Source organism: Macadamia integrifolia, unplaced genomic scaffold, assembly GCF_013358625.1.
Source record: "Macadamia integrifolia cultivar HAES 741 unplaced genomic scaffold, SCU_Mint_v3 scaffold542, whole genome shotgun sequence".
Taxonomy (NCBI): Eukaryota; Viridiplantae; Streptophyta; class Magnoliopsida; order Proteales; family Proteaceae; genus Macadamia; species Macadamia integrifolia.
The window spans coordinates 175,444-201,163 of NW_024870481.1; the positions used below are offsets into that span (position 1 = coordinate 175,444).

At 37.0% G+C, this 25,720-nt stretch overlaps 1 protein-coding gene and 1 pseudogene across 1 annotated transcript; one reads left to right on the top strand and one right to left on the bottom strand.

The window, feature by feature from the left end:
* Positions 1–898: 898 nt before the first annotated feature.
* LOC122069173 (ATP sulfurylase 1, chloroplastic-like) lies at positions 899–3,867 on the bottom strand. The gene is made up of 5 exons (XM_042633120.1): positions 3,243–3,867; positions 2,171–2,576; positions 1,782–2,042; positions 1,567–1,653; positions 899–1,305 (listed from the first exon to the last, which is right to left on the bottom strand). Exons 1-5 carry the CDS (start codon positions 3,755–3,757, stop codon positions 1,168–1,170), a joined length of 1,407 nt encoding a protein of 468 aa, XP_042489054.1. The 5' UTR covers positions 3,758–3,867; the 3' UTR covers positions 899–1,167.
* A 20,473-nt stretch (positions 3,868–24,340) lies between these two features.
* Positions 24,341–25,720, top strand: part of LOC122069183 — a 9,147-nt pseudogene continuing 7,767 nt past the window's right edge.

The window sequence follows — 25,720 nt, forward strand, 5'->3', positions numbered from 1 at the left end:
ATTGTCTCTTAGATGTAGGCTTTTGGCCCTAATAATAGGCCGGGAGGGGATTCATGCACCTGCCGGCATCATCAATTCATCAAATAGGGGGTGTTTTGGTATTTTTGATGAGGTTTTTGTGCCCATCAGTTGTCTCGTGCAAGGCCATGCGGCCATGCACCCATGCACGCCGTACACAAGACCTTTTGCCTTTAAATAGTCGAAGAAGGAAGTTTTTATATTTAATAATGAAATCATGTGAGATAAATGATTCCAATGGTTCTTTATTAGGTTTAAAATTTTTACTTTCCTTCTCTTTAGTTTCACTTACAACCAAACCTAGCATTCAGGGCCACTTTTTTTTTTTTTTTTTTCATTTAAATGGCTTGAGTCCTTGAATTCAATTTTTTTTTCCCCTTCTTCATTTGGCACTCAAGTCAAAAAGGAAATGTCAGTGGAGGTGAATGATTCAACCAATGAGATGGACATTTTCTTCCAAATTTCTTTGGCACCGATTCAAGGCAATGATGACCATTGGTTGTAGGAATGCATGACCAGATAGCGTTCTTTTTTTTTATTTTCTTGCCAAATAACCAGCCGTATCAGACCGATTAAATTGATTGGAGTTTCGTTGTTTTCGTAAGTTCCATGTGTAGCGATTTGGTTCCTTTTCACGGTCTTTTAACTCTTCAAGGATCTGAATTAATCCACACCCACCCACACTCTTGGGCTTGATCTTTATATTGATGAGTATAGCTGTAGTAACAAATTTCTTCCAAGTTCATCTTGAACTCAACCAATTCTCCTCCACAAACATTTTGATATCAAAAGTAGAAGATTTACGTTTATAAACTAGTGAATGTGTATCTTGAGAGCACTAGGCAGACACCTAAAAAAGCCTATTAGTGAAATGCCCACATACCACAAGAATCTGAAGTACTCAGCCTATATACATTAAAAGCAAAACGGCAGTATGTTACAGTGAATGAGTCTCAAGTTCATTGTGCAATCGACAAGATGACCACAGCTCCTAACAAATCAAGGCAAACATTATAAGAAAACTGATCCTCTATACCAGTCCCTTGAATGCTTTATTCAAGGGCTGGACACATTGTAATAGTTGTAGATAAATTAGTCTCAAAGTTCCTCCCATACAGATCACCAGATGATTTTACAGAACAGAGTGTTCTAAGCTGGAACTGCTTCAGGGACTTTTTTGTTCTCTGCTGGAACCAAGCTGTCATAGTAATCGACCAAAACCTTCCATCCGCCGGGACACATGAAACCATCTGGTGGGCTCTCCTTGTTCTTTGCAAGGGTTCGCATCTGTAAAATGACAGTAATCATTTAGCAATGTATTTCACCAGGGTTCCTGCTATAAACATGAAAATGTAGTCGAGTCCAGACTTTGGACTGTCCCGATTAATGGGTGGTACAAAGGGGAATTCCTTATGACATTTCCCCCACCCCCCAACCAAAAGGGCCATCACGCAGGGCTGTTGAGAAGAAACCTACTTTTGGGCCAGATGAAGCACGGTAGAAAGGGTCCTTATTGAGGCCAAATTCTTGGGAGATTAAACATTTTACCTTGGTGCCTGAAATGAAGAGGAAATCTTGTGGCCTTGATGGATCAAAGAAAGCCATTTTCCCCTGAGTCTTGTCATAGGCAGCTACCTGTGAATATTTTCTTTTTAATTAGAATAAAAGGGGTTGTGAAAATTAAATACCATATTAAGAGCAGCAGTTACTAAGAACAAAGGTGTAATCCTTGAAAATATCAGGAAGTGGTGTGTCTAGCATACCCTGAATGGAAGGATGTTTAGATGCTCAAGTCCAGGAGCCATACTAAGCACCTTCTTCCCATGATCAGCATCGTAAAGGTCCCTCTTCTCAATAGGGTGGCCCATACCAGCTGGATCCCGACCCACAATGTAGTAATTAGCACCAGCATTTATGCGGGCCTTCGCATGCCACTGCACCTCTGTTGGACCTGCATAATGCATGGGAGAAGGGAAGATTGAAACCACTGTTGTCTCTGGATCCAAGACACCGTCTTCAAGCACCTGAGAAAACAAATTTTCAGTCAAGCAGAAGTTATGTTAGTCCACAATAGGGTTGTTCTGTACAGGAACAAGTCACTTTCATATATAAGATAGTAACAGGTCAAAAGAAAAAGAGAAATATAAGAAACCTTCTCATGTTGCTTCATTCTCCAACTAAGTGGCACATCATCTGCCTTTGTGAAACCTCCCAATGGGTGAAGCAATAGTACAGGGTTCTTGTAACCCTTCTCCAGAAGCCTCCGGCGAGTGTCAGTCATAAGCAATGCATGGCCATTGTGAACAGGGTTCCTTAGCTGGAAAGCGAACACTGCATCAGCATTGCGCCTCGTGAATTCATCACGGAGTTCTGCAGGGGACAGGCGAAACCGATCAAGACCATCCTTGTACTTGATTGGTTCTACAACCTCTAAATCGCCTCCGATAAGCCAGTTTCCAGCATTAGTAATTGTCTGTTCTACATATGGTAATCCAGGGGCAGTGGTTCCCCATGTTCTGGCTATTCGTTCTTCTTTCGGGTGTTTGTAGATCTCAATACTGAAACAATATGGGCAGTGGAATAGACCATCAGCAATCATAAAGTAGGTTACTTTAGCTTAATTGATATACAAACTAATTAAAGGCTATCCTATAATACATTTCAGTAGTGAAGTACTTCCATTATTATAAAACTATATTAATCAGATCACTAATAATTAGTTCACCACAATAATAGCATCTTTTTTTGGTATCTGTAAAAGACTCAAATCTGTATATCATCTGTAATCTATTTTCAAATTACTTCATATTCCCAAATTTCAAGTTCAAGCGGCGGATATAAACTTTCCATTTTGGGTCCTTTAAAAAGATTTCCTACCACAAAATACAATACTAATACTCAAACATTTGGTGTTGCAGAGTTTAGCGGTTACAGAGATTCTGAGCTCCATACAAAATTTAGTTCCTAATATTTTACATGATAGAGGCAATTTCATCTACCAAAATTAACAATTTTAAATGAAATATCTGGACTGTTGCTCAGCTAAAGTTTAAACCAACACTACTTTGCTAATAAACAAAACAGAAAGTAATAAGCCTAAGCCTTCAATTCAGATATCAGATAATCAAAATGCATTTCCTTTATTTAAAATCTGAATTAGAAAAAAAATATATATTTGCAGAAGAAGAAGAAATATAAGAAAAGGCAACAAGAAATCTACTTACTCGCTCAAAATGGCAACCAGGTTTTCGGCAGAGTCGAAGAGAGCGACCTTGGTCGACTCACCGATACGATGCTTCTGCAAATCATCGATGGCAAGGACGATCGGCAACGACATGTTGGTGACGGAACCGTCCTCGAGCCGAAGGCAATTGAAATGAAGAGTTTGGAGGAACTCAGCTTCTCTCATGAATCCACGAAGCGGACTAGCCCACCCTTCACTGAGGACATGAACCCATTCAAGATCGATCTTTGATAGCTTGATTCTAGGGATCGACATGGCTTCCTTCTTCTTCTCATTCTTCTGAGACTCCGTAACGAAGAGCTCAACAAGCTTCCCTCCATCGGGTTCGATCAAACCACAGGAAACACGAAGTTGGCGATGACTCTTCTTCTTTTCGGAGCGTGAATGAAGCGAAAGCGAATGATTGAGATTGATATTCAACTGGGTTCTGCGTATTTGAGGGAATGAGCGAAAAGGGTCTGAAGATTGTACGAATTGAGCGGCCATGGACGCCATAAGAGCTGATACCCCAAGCTTAATTCAATTTTTTTAACAGTAGGGGTCGCTCGAAACAGTCAGAGACTCCCTGAGAATGGGGGGAATAGGAAATGTCGAGTGGTGGAAGTTGAGGTTTTGATGGATATAAATAGGGTTTGGGGGGGATGAACCTGGTCGGTTTTTTGGGCTTTGCTTCTTTTCCCAAACTCTTTCACTTTCCGTCCTTTCACTTTCCTTTTCTTTTCTTTCATTTCCTTTCCTCGGTCTTCACCAGGTTCTTTCTTCCCTCCTTCCTTGTTTGGTATTTGAAATCAAAGCTGGATGGCGTCTTGCAAGAAGGATGGCTTTTACCAAAAAACAAATCACGGTTGGGGGTTGGGACCTCTATGTTGTATAATTTTTAAGGGAAAGAACCTACCAAAGTGGAGATTTCTTTTCATCCCGTTTCATATAATTGAATCATGGGAGCTACACTAATGTTTTCTCTTTCTACATATAAGATATGGGTCTTTACTGAATGAATCCATCTCGTGTCTTCTCATTGGTGTGGTTTTCTTTTCTAACATAGTGGTGGAAATCTTCCACGCAGTTTTCACTTACCAAGTTCTTTTTTCTCTCTTTCCTTCTCTAGTATTTGAATTCAAAGTTGGATAGCGAATAATAAATAAATGCCGTAAGGAATAAGTACTATGAGTTGGAACCTTCAAAATGTGTTCGATTTAGGGGAAAAGAATTCCACCGAAGAGGGACCTCTTTTTATGCCCTTTCACCTAAGGGTGTTAATTGGTTCAGTTCAATTCACATATATTTTGATTGAAACCATAATTATACCATTTACGAAATGGTTGCACTTTCTCGAATCGTAACTATTTAGTAAATGGTTTCGGCTTCCATAGTTTTTAAACGATTTCGGTTTCATGGTTTTAATTTCAATTTCAGTTTTGATTTTGGTTTATTCCATACGGTTTCTAAACGGCTAGCAATCAATTTATTAGTTTATTCACATGTTTACTAAAATTTGCTTTTGGTGATAAACGATTCAATCTTGAGAATATGAAATGCAACTATTATGTTTTGTTAAAACAATCAAACAACTAAGCAAAAAAAAATATTTTGATAGAAAATAATGTCAAGCGCATCTAACAAGTCAATAAGTAATGCTTACAACAGGGGTTTTCTTATTCTCCCCACCTCCCACCTCCCACCTCCCACCTCCCAAATAATGTGTTATAATATTAGAAAATATATATTTAATATGCCATGGTATAAACAAAAATTATTTTTTTATCAGTACACATTATACTTAGTGCGTTGGATTAATTTAATCAGCATTCCAAACAATGAGCAAGCTACCTCTAGAATTACTTGCAGGCTTACAACACTCAATCTTTGAATCAAATGAGATACTAATGATATTTTGCAACCATCTTATTTAATCCTTAAATGGGTTAATTGGATATGTGATGACGGTTTAAACGATTCGATTTTCACAGTTTCAATTCAGTTTGAAACCATGGGTTAGACGGCTCGGTTCGGTTTCAACTTGTTTAGCTAATCAGCCTGAAACTTGAAGTCATAACCGAACCATTTACTAAATGGTTTCACGGTTTCGATGTAAACGACTCAATTCGATTTCAATAAATGGTTTCGGTTTCAAATTCACATTCTTACTTTCACCTGATGAATCATGGGCTCTACACAAATACTCTCTTCAGGCAAACAATGGATCCTTACTGAATGATATCATCTCTCATCCTCTCATTGGTGAGGTATTTCTTTTTGGCACGGAAATCTTTTGCCCAATTTTTTAAAGTGTCTGTCTTAGGCTTGGTTTAACGTAAATTAAAGCTAGTCCAATGGAGATCAAGACCTAAAACAAATAGAGAAGAATTGTTGAGTAGCAACTCAAACTGATAGAAAATTACATAAGAGTTGTTAGATTCTGTTATGGTGAAATTGTAATCTACTGATTTTATGAAACTATGAACATCATTATTTATCATGCAGTTTTCGTGACTGGTTTAGGTTGAAGTCTTATTTGGAGAAGGGTATATGGATCCCCTATCATATGGTTTAGAGAAATTTTTATTCTAAGGGAAAATCATCTAGATAGGCCACATATGGAATTTAGTGACACATCTCAACTTTTTTTTTTTTCTTTGCATGTGTGTGTGTGTGTGTGGGGGGGGGGGAGGGGATATGCCAATACACAATCTAAAGGCCACCACCCTTGACAATCCTCCTAGTTATGTTATCTGGCAAGACAAAGGTCATTGTCTGGACTGGACATATGCCAAGTTTTAGATCCTTGTACGATCAAATACCTAATGGATGTTCATGCACCCATTTATTTTTCACCCATACGGGCCCTTAGAATTTTAAAATTTTTGTACCACTGGTTGGAAGTTTGATCTTCAATCTAAAGAAAAGACAAAACATAAATGTTTGATGTGAAGAATGACAAACATCGGATAGTTTTGAAGAACCCCAGTAAAGGCGAAAAGCAACCAGCAATGGCTTTTGCATTCATGTCTTACTCAAGACGGTGATTCTTTGTTTTGAAGCATTTTTTTTTATCAGTTTATTTCCAGTTGACAACTTGGTTTTAGCTGAAACTATATGTATGCAAGGAAAAATAGGGTTTAGTTGTCCACAGTATTTTGGCCACATTAATTATTCACTGCTACATATCATATATTTAAGGCCACTATGATAACCTTCCCTTTGTATGTCAAAAATGAATATTTATTTATTTTTGTTATTCGATTTACTTACTAAAGCACTATTTTGTCCAATTTCATGCTGGAAACCATGGTATTTTTCTATATTTTTAATTTCTAAATTTTGATGTGTAATAAAATACATATGGAAAATCTTCACATAATATGATATGATTTTTTTTTTTGGGTAAAGATTTTTTGAGGGGTTAAAAGATATGAATGTATGACTGACATGGTGAGATGATCCACGGTTAAATAGCCTAATTTTTAAATGTTTAAAATGATTCAATCAAATAATCCCAAAATAAATAGCTCCAAGAGGGATATATATATATATATATATATATATTAATCAACAATGACAAATTTTATTAGCTGAAAAAGAACAAATAGAAGAATCTCCACCAGGAAAAAGGTATAGGGGCACAAAGAGAAAAGGTGATGGGATGAGCCACCAAACATGACATTGAAACAACCTGGAAGTTTTAAAAGCTAGGTTCTATATTTAAATAAATAAACAAAAGCTCTAGAGGCTAATTAATCGACCTCAACATTAAACCGATGTAAAATGTAACAAAACATTACATTATCAAACAAAGTACCTATAAATATATGTCCTCAAGTAAGATGTTGGGCTATAAACTCCATGCAAGTAGTAGCTCATCATGAATCACCTTGGCCTTAACATAAGAGCTTCAAACAAACCATGATCATGTTGGAAAATAGCAACAGTGAAACTGACTGCTAATCTTGTATGACAGCTCATGTCCATCATAATGTCGTTTAAACTTATATATATAAAAAGAAACGTCTGAATGACACCTCTATCAGTGACTTTAAAATTTAATATTAATATTTTAATTGACCTTTGTGTTATTCTTTAAAGTTATTTAAAATAAAAATATTATAGGGATTCTGAAAAAACATTGTAAGTCATTATCAAAATGTGTCATAATTATTGAGTACAATTATTGAGTGCCGGTTGTAAAATTATGTTATTATTCTCATTAAAAAAAGATGAATCACATTAAAAGGTTAACAAAAGTTATAAATTAGAGACTGTTTTTAAAAAATGTGAATAAGAAAATCCCATAAAGAGGGTAAAAAAGGACAAAAAACTGACTGCGGATAATTTAAAATTATTTCTGGGCATGTGGGAACTTGAATCTAGTTCTACAACAGTTTTTACTTTTGAAACTCGGTAGTACCCATCAAAATATCAAATGAATAAAGCTGTCTTACCGACTAGGTTCAATTTTCTATTTTAATACTTCTTTATTTTGGTAGAATCTACCAACTTTAATATGTGATGACGGTTTTATCAAAAAATAAATAAAAGATACAATATACTTGACGACGTAATGGCTTTCCTCGGCAATTACAAATAAAAAAGTATCAGAGTATTAAAGTGCCAATGAGAAACGGGGCAATGGTGATTTGGGTGGTAAGTCTGAGCCCAATATCGATACCTGGCTGATCCTGGTGGGGATCACAGGGTGGCAACGCATCAAGGTGTTTTAGGCCGTCGGATATGTACTATCACTCTGCTTCATCGTAGAGGAGCTCCATCTATGACGCAATTTCACAAGTACTGGTCGTACAATCAACAAATGCTTCATGGTCTAACCAATAAGTATCTTTGCCATGGTTTCAAATTTCTATGAATACGTTCAGTGCTTATTCAGTCATATGGTGAGTCTTAGGAGAGCGGATCATGTCCTTGTACGAGAACCATTCTCATACGAGAATGATTCTGGTATGAGATTGATCTAAATAGATGGAATTCATCAAAGGAAAAACCAAGTGGTGGATTCCATGGTTGTAAATCAGACTATATGAGAACCTGATCCACACTCTATTGCCGGTGATTATCTTTTCAAGGGTTTTTAAATTTCTATAGCCAATAAATATATTTGTCCATTTTCTTTGATCACGATGATCATATAAGCTCGCCGTCCATATGAATAGGCAAGATTTAAAAATCTAGGATTGAGATTCAAATCAGTATCAGGTGATTCTGATTCTGATCCTAATCAGTATGAAATCGGCCAGAGTTGGCCTAAAGTTTACCTAACCCTATGAAAGGTGTCAATCAGGTAGTTCGGCTCAATTTTAGTCGAGCTGAATCGATTTTGGCCTATTATTGATCGAACTTGGAACAAAAAATGTCGGTTTCAATTTGGTTTGGTTGGATTTTGTTATTGGTTTGAAATTGATCTACTATTAGATTTGGTCTGGTTCGATTTTGATTTTACATACATACAAAAAACGTTAAAATAAATATATAAAAAGAGCATCCTAATGCACAAAGCTCCTACTACTGCAGCCTACAGGGCCGGAACTTGATGGTTGCAATAGCGCAACGATTACGACATCAATTGAAAAATTTTGGTTTCTTATTAGTTATTTTTTATTTGGTCTTCGTTTTTATATGATTCAGCTCACTTTTTGGTTTTTATTGATTCGATTTGATTATAATTTTTATTCACTCCATAAAACTCAAACCCAAAACTAAACCAATAAGGGTACGTTGCGAACCAACCAAGCTAGACCAGTCAATTCATGTCGGCCGACCTTATGGGTTTAATTTTGACACCCTCAAACCCTATATTTTGGATTGGGATTATTCGATTTAAAAAAGAGTAATTTACAGCACCACCCCTGGAGAATACCACAATTATAAGAACACACCCTCTGTTTCACCAAATTAGACTCAAACCACTACCCTCAGACACTGTTAAGGAATATACCCTATATGTTAATGTCAACAATAATATTTTATTTTAAATACCAAAATGCCCTTATTAAATATGAAGTACCTAAAATACCCTTGTAATAAATTACTATTTCGTTCACCTAAAATCTATCGATTTGGTCCCCATTTCAAGACCCCATTACAGTGTCGATGGCGATCAGTCATAGCAGTGGTGACAGATGGCAACCTGCAGACCTCGTGGAGACTAGGCGAAACCCCTTTGTGCTTGAATCGATGTTGGAGAGAGATGATGACTCTGATGCGCCTAAGGAGTTCACGTTCGAGCAGGTCCATATGCCTTACTTCCCTTCTCTCTCTCTTTCAAGAGTTCTTTGAGAAGTCTTTCTTCTGTTACTCTGGAAAAAACCAAAAAGATTATTACGTGCTTTTCTTAATGTAATCACTTTCTGTAACATTTCTTTTCTTTTTGGTGGGTTTGTTGTTAAATCTGTAGGTCATGAAACAAGATGAATAGATACAGATAGTTCAGAAAAGAAATAAAGCCAGGTTTGCTACTTCTTTTTCCAATCACTCATCAAGAAATGGTTTTCTTGTTGGCTACTTGCTTGTTTTCAAGTATTCGTCTACTTGTCTTTACCTAATTGTGTGGCCTAGTATGAAAGAGATATCATGGGGTGTTATTACAATACCTTAAAATTTGATTTGTGCCAATGTAAGTTTGGATCAATTGCAAAGATTTACTGAGTTTCTGAGCTGTACAATATCCAAAACTATTATAGCAACATGAAATCCTCCTTGGAGCCCCGCCAGAACTGAACCCACCATCCATCTCTATAAAAACAATGGGAAGCTCACGTTTAGCAGCTCGTCTACCCCCAGAAAACCTCCCAACTGCAAACCCACCACCAGGTAGCCTCCATATGGTCAACCCCACCGTTTCTTCGTCAGCAACCGCCAGAGGTTGGCCGCCCTGGCTTCCATCAGGCTCGATTGAGTTTCTGCCACGGACATTTGTAGGCAATTCGTGGTGGCAAACGGGGCTAGAATTCCAAAGAGAAAGCCAAGGGAGGATGCAATCGGAATGGTAGATATGCTCACAAGGCATCTCACGGCACTCGGAACCGTCTCTCTCTCTCTCTCTCTCTCTCTCTCTCTCTCTCTCTCTCTACACTTGATATCTCGGTGAAGGTGAGAATAGGTAAGGGTGAAAAGGAATTGGGTTAAAATGAGTTTTAGTGAAAATGGTATAACGATCATTTTACCTCTTGACTTAACAGTCACTGACGATAGGGGTTTTGAGTCTAATTTGGTGAAACAGAGGGAGTGTTCTTATAATTGTGGCATTCTCCAAGGGTCGCATTGTAAATTATCCTTTAAAAAAGGAAAGAAAAAAGTTAGGCATCCCCTCTCGTGTCTCCATTGACTTGGAGTAGAGATGCGGTATGTGGATCTCTTTCCCTACTATTATTGGCAAAGTCATAAATAATAATTATGGAGCTGTTTAAGTCTCTCGATCCCAGTTTCAAATTGTATCAAAGCCAAGTTGAAAATGTGTCAAAGTCGTAAAAACCATTCAGTTGGTAGTGTTTCACTCTTATCATATAGACCTACACCCAAGTGTACTTAGCCGTGTTGCCTTGGATAGGCGTTTGAAGGCGAATTAGTATTAACAGTAGACGGTATTGATGGTAGGATATGTAGACCAAAACCTTTATTGACTCGAACCTCTAAATGATGACTTCATACTTTAGGTCCAGCTCGAGAATATCATCATCTTCTGAGGTTAGCACATCTGGAAGGACTAATGATTCAGTCCAAAATTATGAAGAAGTGGTTTTCAGAAACTTAGAAGCTGCTATTCACAATTATACAATTCCCAAAATACCTGAATTTGAGGTATACAATAAAGGAACTTTTGTTTTTCATAGTGACTATGTCATAAAGACTAGTGAAAGTACCCATACTCTTACCTCTGATCAAGAACAAATTCAACTCCTAACTAGTTCTCAACTTCAAAGGCACAGAGAACGTGGATTTAAGTTTATCCACATCAGACTAGTTCAAGTTGCCTTGAAACCCTTAATACTACTAGGGTTAAATAGTATAGTTTTTGTTGCCATTAGAGATGCCAGAATGCTTGAATTTAATGAATTAGTAGAAACCAGTCTCTGTGAAGGACCAATTTATTTTCAGTGCAGACCAAATCTTCTCATGTCCTTAACAGATCCAAATATTCTTAATGGTATTGTTATTTTCTTAAAAACTCATGGATACAATATCGCTCTGGGAACTCAAAATCTTGCAGTGATTTATCGTATCTATTATAAGGTAATGACTATCGTCACCCCTAATGTGAAGGTTATAGATCCTCGTGGTTAGACTGTTTGTTTCCAGGCTAATTCTAATCGGTCTCAAGTCTTTATACCTCGATGTATTAGATAGTCAGAAATTAACCTTTCTGACTCTTAGACTCTAACCTCTGTGGCTCAACCTCGGCCACCCATCAAGACTACTCCATCTTGCATCACCCAACTCTCCTCTGGTGATGTAGAAATCACTTTTGACCGTAGACTCAAAAATACTCGTAGATCTACCTCTTCTCTGGTTTCTTCTTCCTCTGAATATCCAACATTTCAAGCACCCTCTTGTGCTTCAACATCTACGATTAAAAATGAGAATTTTGATGGAATAATTAATCTTCAAGGTACAAATCGTACACCTTCTTAGGTTAATCAACCTGTCTATGGTCCTCTTCAAAGAGAACCCTCTCAGGCTAATAATCAACTTCATATTGCTCCTATTGATACGAAAAATGGTTCATCTTCTCCAACACCTTCTGATATGCAAGCACTAATAGGTATCTACATGCTTTATATCACAGAAGAACTCAAATTCTAAATCAGTAATCGATTCCTTATTCAGGAATATAAGTCCGTCAAAAATACTGAAAAAAGAATGATTTTTGAAGAACACTATTCTAAACCACAGCGGCAAGAGCTTCATGAGAAATGGATTTCTCAAATGAAAACTCATCAGATAAATCTTCCATTTTTTCAGTGGTTAAAAATATACATTATGGAAAAATCACCTTACCCTCCACAGGTGAATGAAATTAAGAAGTATCAACCACTTATGTCACTAAAGAAGGAACAGAAATTGAATCTGTTCATCCTCATTTTCAAGCCTTAAAAGTAGGTACAAATCAGATAGTTGTTCCCCTCAAAACATTTAGTAACACTTCATCTCTATTGACTGAATTTCATCTTAGTCAAGTTGTTGAACAAAATAGCTATACTAACTTATGTCTTCAGTCTATTGGAAGTCAAACTCATCGTATTGAAACGATTGTAGACTCTTTAAAGGCCTCTACTCCATTTACCTCCTATGCTAAAATTGAGCATACTCAAAAGCCAATTTGACAAGCCCTTGCTTCTCAACCAAGAAGTAATCAATCTGTCATTTTTAAACCTCCTTCAGTCTTGGATATTCCGAAAAGAAAAAATGAGTAAAATATTATGAATGAACTTGTTACTCGACTCAGTCAACTTCAGGTTTCTAAGGACAAAGAAAAACAGGCTATGGCTCTTTCTCTAGCAGAACCTTCTGATTTTGAAATTGAGATTGCTGAAAAAGAATTCCAGTCCATGCTACCTCAATAGCTAGCAATTCCTGAGCCCATTCCTCAACTTAATCAAGTTATGAGGAAAGCTCGTAAAGTTATGCCTACCGCTCAAACAAATTATTATTACCCTCGACCTTCTCCTGTACATCTACAATTTGAAGTTGAAGGAGAACCTGCTAATTTTCTGGTTGATGGTAATACAATTATGGAGTGGAATATTGATGATTTATCTGAATACCAAATCATCAATCTCCTTAAATAGATGCTTATGTATGCCACAAAGGCTAAACTAAATCAAGCTTCTGATTCTGATGTTACTAAAATGATAGCAACAGGATTTTCTGGCCAACTTCGCAGTTGGTGGGATTTTTATCTGTCTGAAGATGTTAGACACCAAATCATAAATGTTGTGACCAATGTTCTGCAACAACAAGTTGAACAACTTGCTGATGGTAATTTTGCCCAGTGAACTATTTATGTAAATCAGGAAGATGCGGTTAACACCTTAGTTTATACTATAACTCTTCATTTTGTTGGACCAGCTGAAATTTTAACTGATCGAACAAGAGAACAATTAATGAATCTCCGTTGTCCTACACTATCTTATTATAGATGGTATAGAGACATCTTTTTTGCTAAAGTCTTTACTAGAGATGACTGTAACAATTCTATATAGAAATATAAATTCATCTCTGGTCTACCTCCTTTATTTGCTCAAAAGGTAAGGTATAGATTTAAAGCAAAGCATAATGGTTCTATTCCCTTCAAGCAATATACCTATGGGGAATTAACTGCTGAAGTATGCAATGAAGGTCTTCAATTCTGTACAGACCTTAAACTCAAGAAACAACTGTCTAAAGAGAGAAAAGGGTGAGTGGTAGCAACGCTTAAGTATTGCCAACTTCCGGACAACAGATTTAACTTCAACCATTAATTTTTTAATATTTAATCTGAGCCATCAATTACTTTCAACCTTTCCATTGTGACTGTAACAGACATAGTCGGTTATCAATGTGAGCCATCTCTCACCCTCTCCTTCTTCGCTCATCAGTCACGGATATGTCATCTCTCCTATCCCAGCTCTGGTGTGCCGTGCCCACTGTAAGAATATTCTTTGAAATATTCTCTATTATTGTCCTATATACCAATTAGGTAATTGATCGATACTAATTTCATAGAATTTGATTCCAAATAGGAAACCCACTCCTCGTCAAATTATGAAAAATAGTCCTACCCTATTTGCACACCTTGATGGGAGGGTGTAAAACTTTATTTAATAGGACTCTAGGTCCTCCTCCTACTCTAACGTCAATCTCATTATTGGTTCCATCACCAAGAGAGCATTAAGAGAGCTAGTGGGAGAAATCTAAAAGATCCATTGCATTCATGATTGGGATTGTAGGAATAAAAATACAGGAAGAATATAATGGCGGTAAATTCTTCACAGTCGATGGTGAACGGTATGCGTCGACCCTTATAGTTTAATTTTTTGATTCAATGATTGTATGGTAAGATCCTATCTGTTGTTATTAGTAGGAATAACATCCTTCAAATGGTATCAGAGCTTCATGGTTACGCTAATGCGTTCTTGAATCATATGGAGAGTACTGTTCATGAATAGTATTTGGTAGTGTTCATGAACAGTATCCATTTTATGCTAAAGTAGGTGGGAGAGCTCGGTTCGTTCATTAGCGTCGATACTATTCACGGCACTGTTCATGACACTATTCATGAACAGTGTCGATACTGTTCACGGTACTGTTTATGAACACACTGTTCATAAACAGTGCCGATTACTGTTCATGACAGTACTCGACCCATGTTATGTTTATATGATCCGATTGATCGGATTGGCTTCAATGGGATGAATTGTATTAATTTTGATATTAATCCATATAATTCATTACCAATATTATATGAACAATTGTAAAATCTTCTTTATGTTATTTGCATGGGACTCACAAGTATTGAAAAGATTTAAACTCTAATTGTAAATTAGGGTTTATTTATTTTACTTTACCCAAGGGTTTATTTTGTATAATGTAATTTAGGGTTTTGGGTTTGTGGCACCCTACTTAAAAAAAAAAAAATCATATGTGGAGTTTAATAAACTAAATCCATTATGAAAGCCCATATTATGGTATTTAATGAAATAAACCCATTATGTAAGTCCATCTTCTCTTTATGCCTTATTTCTGATTCTAATCATAATAGATATGGTTTATTTGTACTCTCTACTTAAGTTTGTACATATTTCATGGATTGTACATCTATTTCTACTTATGATCTATATTACCAACTGAATTTTTATATTTTTTTAGAATAATTTTATGGTAGAAATAGATAGAAATAGATGTTGTCTATGTCTTTATGATTATTTTAGAATACCTATGATGCTTGGATGATAATTTATGTTAAATTTAAATTGAAAGTGTATAATTCTCAATTTTAAATGCGTTCGGGGTATCAATGATTATGTGATTAAGTTGAATGGGAGTATCCATAGGTACACATTTTTCTTGATCACAATAATTATATATGTTGACCTTAAACATAATCGTATCACACATTCAATTTAAATTTCAAACTTTAGGGTCTTATGATGATCATTATGTAACGGTCAAGATATAATGAGAATATCTGCAGGTATACATTCTTGATTGACTACGTTGATCTATATATGTAGTTTAATAGTTAAATGGGATGGAGATATCCACAGGTATACATCTTATTTGACCATTTTGACAATTTAAATATTTTCCATCTAATGTAAAGCGAACCATTAGCATATTACCATCTCGATCCCACAGGATAGATTGTAATGATGCAATAGGTTGTTTTTCTAGAATTTTAATATTCTATTACTGAAACTCAAAGCATGATGATTGATATGCATGTATTATTTACTTTTATTCATAGGTTCAACACCTATCCCTATTTCAAATAACGTGCCACTTCTAAATGGATCATACTTTAATGACTGACATGAAGAACTTATTTATTATCTTGCTGCCATGGATCATGATTATACCTTACGTAATGAGAAACCTGCTCCTCTCACTGATGAGAGCACTGATGATGAGGTTACATTACATAATTGGTGGGAGCGCTCCAACCGTCTTTGCCTTTTATATATCAAGAAGACGATTAGCAAGACTATCAAAAGCTCCATACCAACTTCTGAAAATGTAAAGGAATACCTAATCAATGTAGAGAACCATTTTTCTACTGCTGATAAATCTTTGGCTGGAACTTTGATGACCAAACTAGTAACAATGAAGTATACTGGTACTAATGGGATAGGGGACCAGATCTCTGAAATGACAAGTATCTGTGCACAACTAAAACCCCTCGAATTGATAATAAATGAAGGTTGCCTTATCCAAATCATTCTGACTTCACTTCCTCCTCGTTTTGGAGCATTTAAGATCCACTACAATACAAATAAAGATAAGTGGACTCTGAATGAACTTCAGAGTATGTGTGTCTAAGAGGAAAGGAGATTGAATAACGAGGGAGGTCAGGAAGTCAATTTTGTATCTAACCAGAATAAAAGGAAGAGAGGAAATTTTAAAAAGAACAATGCATCAAAGAAAGCCTCCAATCCAAAGTCTGATGACAAGGAAAAGAAAACTGATAAGTTGAAGTGTTTCTTCTGTAAGAAAGTAGAACACCTTCAGAAAGACTGTCAGAAATGCAAAACTTGGTTCGAAAAGAAGGGTAATGATTCTATCCTAGTATGTTTTCAAACCAATCTTGTTGATGTTCCTTGTAATACTTGGTGGATTGATTCAGGAGCAACTGTTTATATTTCTAATTCTATGCAGGGCTTTCTTACAACCCAGAAACCAAATCAAAGTGAGAGCATCGTCTACATGGAAAATCGGCAAGAGTCTGAAGTTCGATCCATCGGCACTTATAGACTCATTTTGGACACCGGATTCCAATTGGACCTTATGGATACTCTTTATGTTCCTTCTATTTCTAGAAATTTAGTTTCATTATCGAGACTTGATTGTGAAGGTTTTAAGTTTAATTTTGGTGATAAGGTTGTAAACGTTTTTAAAGACACCAATCTAGTTTGCACTGGATATTTATGTGATAGTCTTTATAAACTTAATTTGGATTCTAATTTTTCGAAATCCATTCTTGCACTGCATGTGAATGTTGGATCAAAGCGTAAATCCAACAATGATGATTCCTCATCCCTATGGCATAGACGTTTAGGTCATATTTCTAGACCTAGAATGGAGAGGTTAGTGAAGCATCAAATATTGTCAAATCTAGACTTCACTGATTTCACCACTTGTATAGATTGCATCAAAGGTAAGCAATCTAAGACAAATAAAGTTGCTGCCAAAAGGACCAATTCACTTCTGGAATTGATACACACTGACATTTGTGGCCATTTTGATCCTTGTATAACTGGTGAAAAATATTTCATCAACTTCATTGATGATTACTCACGATATTGTTATGTCTACTTATTAAAAGAAAAATCTGATGCTTTAAATGCTTTTGAAGTGTTCTGTGCTAAAGTCGAAAATAAGTTAGACAGAAATATTAAGACTATGAGATCTGATAGAGGGGGTGAATATTATGGTAGACATATTGATGTAGGGCAAAGTGAAGGACCATTTGCCCGATTTCTTAAGTTGAAGGGTATAACCCCCGAATACACAACTCCTGGTACACCTGAACAAAATGGGGTTGTAGAAAGACGTAATCGTACCATCACAAATATGGTACGTAGCATGATGAGCAACTCTTCATTGCCTGAATTCTTGTGGAGCGAAGCATTAAAAACAACTGTGTATATCTTGAACCGGGTTCTTAGTAAGTCAGTTCCTAAAACTCCTTACGAGTTATGGAATTGAAGGAAACCTAGTTTAGGACATTTACATGTATGGGGCTGTCCTGCTGAAGCTAGTTTGTGCAATCCACATGAAATAAAACTTGACCCTAAAACCATAAGTTGTTACTTTATTGGTTATTGTTAGTGGTTAAAGGGTTATAGGTTTTATACACCAACACATAGTACCAGAATTGTGGAAACTCGAACTGCTAGATTCTTAGAGGATGGTAACATTAGTGGGAGTGAGAAACCACGTAATGTGGTATTTGAAGAACATCAAATTTCTTTACTGACTTATATACATCATGATAACATTGTTGTTCCACGGGTGACTATTCATAATGATCTAGTGGAACAACAAACTATAGAAGATGTACATATTCATCATGATGATGTTGTCCCACAGGTAACTATTGAAAATGATCCTATGGAACAACAAACTATTGAAGATGTATCACTCCATGATGTAGTTACCACTGATAATACTATGAATTTTTCTCAACTAGAAATTCAAGGAAGACCTCAGAGGGTTCGAAGGTCTGCTATCCCTAATGACTATATAGTATATCTCAAAGAATCAGAGTTTGATATTGGAATCAAGAATGACCCATTAACCTTTTCACAGGTCATAAACGATAATGATTCTCTTAAATGGGTAGATGCTATGAAAGATAAAATGAAGTCCATGAGTGACAATGATGTCTAGGATCTCGTTCAATTACCAACGAGCTTTAAGGCGATTGATCGTAAATGGGTATTTAAAACCAAACGCGACTCAAAGGGTAATATTGAGAGACATAAAGCTAGACTAGTTGCAAAGGGATTCACTCAGAAAGAAGGCATTGATTACCATGAAACCTTCTCTCCTATCTCTAAGAAGGATTATCTGAGAATCATATTGGCATTAGTAGCTCATTATGATCTAGAGCTTCACCAAATGGATGTGAAAACTGCATTCTTAAATGAGGACTTAGATGAGGAAGTCTACATAAACCAACCTGAGGGATTTAGTGATCAAAGAAAAGAAAATCTAGTGTGCAAACTTAAGAAATCCATATACGGACTTAAACAAGTTTCCAAACAGTGGTATATTAAATTTAACCATATCATTGTTTCCTTCAGATTTGTTGAGAATACCTTTGATAGATGTATATATCTAAAACTTAGTGGGAGTAAATTTATATTTCTGATCTTATATGTGGATGATATTTTACTTACTAATAATGATTTTAGTTTGTTGAGTGATACAAAAACCTTTCTTTCTAAGAACTTTGAAATGAAAAATATGGGTTTAGCTTCTTTCGTTATCGGCATTGAGATATTTCGTGATAGATCTCGTCGGATACTTAGGCTATCATAAAAAACCTATATTAACAAAGTTTTAGAAAAATATGGCATGATGAATTACAAATCAGGTGTTTCCCCCATTATCAAAGGAGATAAGTTTAGTCTAAATCAATGCCCAAAGAATGATCTGGAAAGAGCACAAATGAAGGATATTCCCTATTCTTCCGCAGTAGGGAGTCTTATGTATGTAATGACTTGTACTTGTCCAGACATCAGTTTTGTTGTTGGTATGTTAGGCAGATATGTGAGTAATCCTGGCATGGATCATTGGATTGCAGCAAAGAAGGTGATGAGGTATTTAAAGGGGACTAGGGAGTACATGCTTACTTACAGAGCATCTGATCGGTTAGAACTGATCGGATATTCAGACTCTGATTATGCAGGATGCCTCGACAGTAGAAAACTTACATCAGGATACATCTTTCTACTTGCTTGGTGGGGCGATTTCTTGGAAGTTCAAGAAATAGACTTGTATATATTCTTCTACTATGGAAGCAGAGTTTGTGGCATGCTTTGAGGCCACATCTATGACAATTTGGTTACGAAACTTTATCTCAGGACTTCGGGTTGTCGACACTATTTCGAAGCCGCTGAGAATGTATTGTGACAATGTTGCTGCCGTATATTATTCCAAGAATGATAAGCATTCAAGTAGATCGAAGCATATTGGAGTAAAATACAATTTTGTGAAGGAATCAGTTCAGAAACAAGAAGTGTCTATTACATACATCAAGACAAGTCTGATGATTGCTGATCCTATGACCAAGACATTAGCGTCTAAACACTTTACAGATCTTATAATGAACATGGGTTTATGTAAAGTTTGATGTAATGGTCATATTATGTTAGACATTTTTTTACTTATTTATTTAAATGATCATGATATTTATTGTTTCTGAATATTTCTCACTTTGTTATTGTGTGTATACATTTTATTTAATATATGTGAGATATTATGTTGGACCATTTAGTTATAGACTTTTCTAGTCTATTCTCTACTTTTGTACTGTTTGGATGAAGTTATTAGTGTTGTGACTATGGAAGGAAGTATGTCATTATATGATGTATAACCGCTATGATCCACATTAGTAGTTTTGTTCAAATATGGTATTATGATTGTGATGACATAAAGTTGATGGGTTTACTTTCAGAGATTATAATTATGTGGTCATATGGTTCAAGTGGGAGATTGTAATAATATTCTTTAGGATATTCTCTATTATTGTCCCATATACCAATTAGGTAATTGACCGATATTAATCTCATAGAATTAGATTCTAAATAGAAAACCCACTCCTAAAGAGTCCTACCCTATTTGTACACCTTGATGGGAGGGTGTAAAATTTTATTTAATAGGACTCTAGGTCCTCCTCCTACTCTAACGTCAATCTCATTATTGGTTCCATCACCAAGAGAGCATTATGAGAGCTAGTGGGAGAAACCTAGAAGATCCATTGTGTTCGTGATTGGGATTGCAGGAATAAAAATACAGGAGAATATAATGGCTGTAAATTCTTCACAGTCGATGGTGAATGGTATACGTCGACTCTTATAGTTTAATTTTATGATTCAATGATTGTATGGCAAAATTCTATCTGTTGTTATTAATAGAAATAGCATCCTTCGCCCATGACCTATACCATCACCCTCCCTTTTAATCAAACATCTGGTCTATATATGATTGCATCTGTGCTATCAGCTCTGCCTTCCCGAGGCTGACCGACGACCGGGTCAAATGTCTTCATGAAGTCTCCAATCACTCTAGTCTCTCTCTCTCTCTCTACCGTTTCACGTTTCACAGTCACTACAATTAAGAGAGAGAAAGAGAGGGGGAAGGGCGGGATCCGGATAAAAATCCTCTGCAATTCTCATCTCATGCAATTCATGTTATTCTATGTGCAGAACTTGACATGTGTCTAATTTTTAGTGAACGGTCCAGATGAGTTCTTGGTTGATTCTTCACCAAAACCTAGTTTGAAGAAACTGAACCGATCTGTTTGAAGGTTCAAACCAGACCGGTGAAGGATTTGAATTGGGTCTCTCAAGGAAACCTAAAACTCACGATACTCTCTCACCCCTGTCTCTGTCTCTCAAACACCTCTCTCTGTCTCTCACACCCCTTGCTGCTAAACGAAGGAGAGGCTTTGGTTTGGGCTTTCATCCAAGCTCGGTAGAACAGAAGGTTGTTTGCATACGACTGAGAAGCTCTCGATGGAAGCTCCTTCTACTTGATTTTCTAGCTCTAATCATCTAAACGGGGAGGTTCTGCTTTGTGCTCTCACGGTGGGTTTAAACGCAAATGCAAGATAAGATTAATGGCCACCAAATCTAAACCTACTACTAGATAAAGTTCACATTTTATGGAATCTAACACTTTTGAATATCAAGATGGAACGTATGCAACATTGCAACCTTTGGAGAAAAACTGAGATGGTAAAAAGAGAAATGGTAATGATGGTGTGCATTGGGAAGTAAAGATTAAAAGTGAGATGATTGGTCAATAGCTGACAGGATTAAAAGAGAGAATACACTTGAGATTTGAACATGGATGGGTCACCACTACCACCACCACCCCAAATTTCCAAATCATTCTATAGAAACTCAATCATTAATGGCTGGTTTCAACCAATTCTGCAAAACCTTTCATTCCATGCCCAGAAAGGCCCCCTCAAAAATTCTCCATTCTCAAGTTTGTTTTACAGATTAATGGTCCTACCTTGACCTTCATTCAAATCGTCAATCTATCTCTCCCTTGTTCTCTTTGTTGTCATTTCTTTTCTTTTTCTTCTTTTTTTTTTCCTTTCCCTACTTCTATTCACAGAACTTTAAACAGGGAAAGTTGGGTTCTTTTAAACAAAGCAGAGAAAGCTTAAGAATCCGTCCAGGCGGAAAAGACAGGAAAGTGAACCATGGCAACTGAAGACCTCAGCTGCGCTGGAGGAATCCAAGCATTCATAGTGGCAGTGGACCCAACGAGCTTCAATGTCAGAGTGGATTTCGCAAAGAGCATCGAGAGCTCACTTTTATCAGGGTTGCCTTCTCTGGAACTGCTCAAGCTAGTCACCAGAGATGATGGAATAGATAAGTAGGTCCCTTGAGAGCTTCGGCGCGATTGAGGGTAACGGAGAGTGATCCCACCGTGAGAGCACAGACCAAAACCTCCCCTTTTAGAAGATTAGAACGAGAAAATCAAGTAGAAGGAGAGAGAGTATCGTGAGTTTTAGGTTTCCTTGAGAGACTTGATTCAAATCACTCACCGGTCTGGTTGAACCTTCAAACGGATCGATTCAGTTTACTTCAAACCAAGTTTTGGTGAAGAATCAACCAAGAACTCATCTGAACCGTTCACTACAAGTTGGACACATGTCGAGTTCTGCACATAGAATAACATGGAATTGCACAATATGGGAATTGCAGAGGATTTTTATCCGTGGGATCCAGCTGGTTAATATTTCTTTCTTTGTGTCCTTCTGGCAAGTCCCCTCCGTTCTTTCTCCTCGCACAAAGAGCTTCCACACCAGGAGCTCTCCCGTAACCACCGAAGCCTATCGAACTGTTCCTCAAGTTTCAGAATATTTAGAAGGGTCAAAACCTAAATAAAGTTGTGTTAGTGTGTATCTCTCACGCTCTTTCTCTCTCTCTCTCTCTCTCTCTCTCTCTCTCTCTCTCTCTCACACACACACACACACACACACTATCTTTTCCTGCTATTCTTTTTCTTTATTTTGTTGGAGGGGGCCCTGAGATTGCAAATCTAGCGAACCCAACTTCTTATTATTAAACCTTCTTGACACAGCAACCGCTATCACTCGGCCCTTTAAAATCGTGTCTCTCCAGCCTTACCTATTTTGTGGTTCATCGCTCTTCTCTGTTTCGTATCTTTCCCCCAATCTTTCTCTCTGCTAATTCAAGGAGTTCGAATGGCTGAAGATTTGGATGATGGAGAGATTTGGCTCCCCCCTCAGTTCCTCACCGATTATGATATGCTTATGGATGCAAGGACCGGAATAGCCACATCGGTGGTGACTTTGCCGATGGAGTTAGGGTTTCTTTCCCTTCTGAGTTCCCGATGGGTTCGGGTTGCAGAGGTGACACGGACTCATGTCGAAGAAGAAGAAGAAGAAGAAGAAGAAGAAGAAGAATGTGGATGAAGAGGAAGTAACAGCCGAAAGAATATACGGATATATCAGGTAACCAGTTGAAACGAATGAACGGTTGAAATTACGTAGGATAATATTAACGGTTCAAATGAAATGGGGATGTTAACAAATTGCAAACGCTTAAGCACTGCTACCTTTTAGCCATAATCATAATGTTCATTTTATTCGATGCCAAGCATGACTTGAGGGAGCATTCGAATTTAAAATTGTTGATGAGAACTCTAACAAAAGGGCTGTGTAAAGTTACCTTAGGAAGTATCTTGACATGGTGGTGCTTACTGCTTAATCATAGTTGAGCGTTAGCCAAAGTCTTGGGAGAGATTGCCTTTCGACTCTTTTTGCCCCCATTGGATGCTTGATATGCTGTTATTCCTCTTCTCTGAACCCCCCTTTAAAATATAAAAGGAAAAATTATCTGATTATCCACTTTTGGGTTTCTCATTACTAAATTATCCAGACCGTGTTTGGGTTCACAAAATTACCCATAACAATGATTCCCTCTACCCATGTATGTTCTTGGACCATTTTACCCCTAAGGTACTCCACCATCCGCTTCCTATCTCTATCTCCACCCTTTCTTGCAACTCAGCCCCAAAGAAGCATCATTGCCACTTCTTCTTCTTCATTGCCTTCACCCACCCTCCCCTGCTGTCCTGCCCCTCTCGTCCCAGCTTCAATGCTTCGTCTCCGTGACCATAACCCCCTCTCCTCCTCTTATCTCCTCCACTTGCAACAACTTCTTCTTCAATTGCGGATGAGATAGCACAAAAGAAACTATAGGAAATCCAAAATCTAAAGCTCTAGTAAATAAAATCAATAAGAAAAAAAAAAGACGATATTGTGAAGCCTTTATCTGAATGTAAAATGAAACCATTTAATTGATCGATTGAATGGGAAAAAAAAAAAAACTCAAATGTGAGATAACCTTCTTAAGTGCTAATCTCTGCAACCTGGGGAGCTCCTCAAGCATTCGAGCCTTTGTCTGACGAATCTCAGCATTCAAGGTGACAAGAGAGGTCCTGTTCTTCTCGTTGGCAGCAACTAAATTTCTGAATAGGAAGTAGTACATCGATTAAGGTTTTCTTTTTTTCTTGTATAATTCCTTTTCCATGTTTAGGTGATGAATTGAGTGGAACCTACAAATAGGAGGAGAGAATGAATTAACGTACCTCAACAGCTACATGAATGTCAGCCTCAACGATGGCGTAGAAACGAGCGAACGCATCATCACCGGAGACCCTGAGTTCATTCTACTTCGTAATGTTGTACGTTTCATACTCCTTGTAGATCGCGTCAACTGGGGTCCGAATGTCGATCAAGCTTATCTTCTGGGGAGAACAGAGGAGGAGAATGGATGGAAGAGAGAGGTTAGAATTGCAGCAGTGATGGGGTTGCGGAGAATGGAGAATAGGGGTAGGGAATGCTGCCAGAAAAGGGAGAATAGGGGGTGGTTCATTTTGATGCCATGGCCGTGAAAGGTATACCCTAACCCAAGGACTCGTCTTTGAGAAGAACTATTCTCAGATTGTTCCAATCGGGGAAATCAGAAGAGTGATCGGAGAAGGGGATCGAGGTAGTCGGAAGAGTGATTGGAGAAGGGGTGGTCGGGGGAAAAAATGGCAATTTTTATCCTCAATTGAGTGAAGGTTACTGTTTTGGGTAGTTTTGTAAACTCAAACCTGATTTGGTACATTTTCATTAACTGAAACCCAGGTTGGATAATTTTGTAGAAAGAAACTCAAAAGTGGGTAATCATGTAATTTTTCCAAAATAAAACCCTTAATCCATTTATGATGAATAGAGGGATCCCAATTAAAAATTGAGGTATCAGACTATCAGTATCAGATCAACGAAGGCATCAATATCAGAACAAGGGTTATCATAAAAAATGTAATTTTTAATTATAGAATAGGGGTAAAAGTGTAAAATCGACTGACTCAAGTCAATCCAGAAAGATATCATATCGATATTGATGGATACCTCAATCCTTGATCTCAATACTAAAGCTGTACTTTAATGTAACATTTTTTTCAAATATTTGGAGAGTACAATCTCCCTCATAGCATTCCATCTAATCATGTTCATCAATCAAAATCCATCTACTTAGTCCATACCCCGATCAAATGCTAGCCTAGATATAAGAACGTTACATAGGCACGTCTACCCCTCACAAGTTAAAAATCTATAACTCCTAAAAATGACTTGTTAAAGAGTAGGGTAACGGCTTGCACCGATAGAAATAAAAATAAATAAATATTTGGGATAGGCAAACGTGTCCATTACGTCATATTGTGTCGTAATCATCATCCCAGTAGGCAGTAAGGCAGTGTTATATTTGTGTACTGTAGCACCAAAACAATCTTCTAGGAAAAAAAAAATAAAAACACAAAACCTTTTAGCCAAAGGCTTTATATTTATCGACAACTAAGCAATAGAGTTCCTGCATGGGTCACTAGTTATGCACTTTCTTAATAAATTACAGCCTCATTGTTAATTGACTATTAATTTTCCCCCACACCGCAGGTTCTATAATTAGTGCAGAAATGCTGACTAATGTAACA

Excerpts from the sequence above, each read along its gene's own strand:
- LOC122069173 (XM_042633120.1), bottom strand. The coding sequence starts at position 3,757 with ATGGCGTCCATGGCCGCTCAATTCGTACAATCTTCAGACCCTTTTCGC. Across the intron at positions 2,043-2,170 it reads GAATGAAGCAACATGAGAAG|GTGCTTGAAGACGGTGTCTT; the intron begins GTTTCTTATATT and ends TTGTTTTCTCAG. Across the intron at positions 1,306-1,566 it reads TCTTCATTTCAGGCACCAAG|ATGCGAACCCTTGCAAAGAA; the intron begins GTAAAATGTTTA and ends GTCATTTTACAG.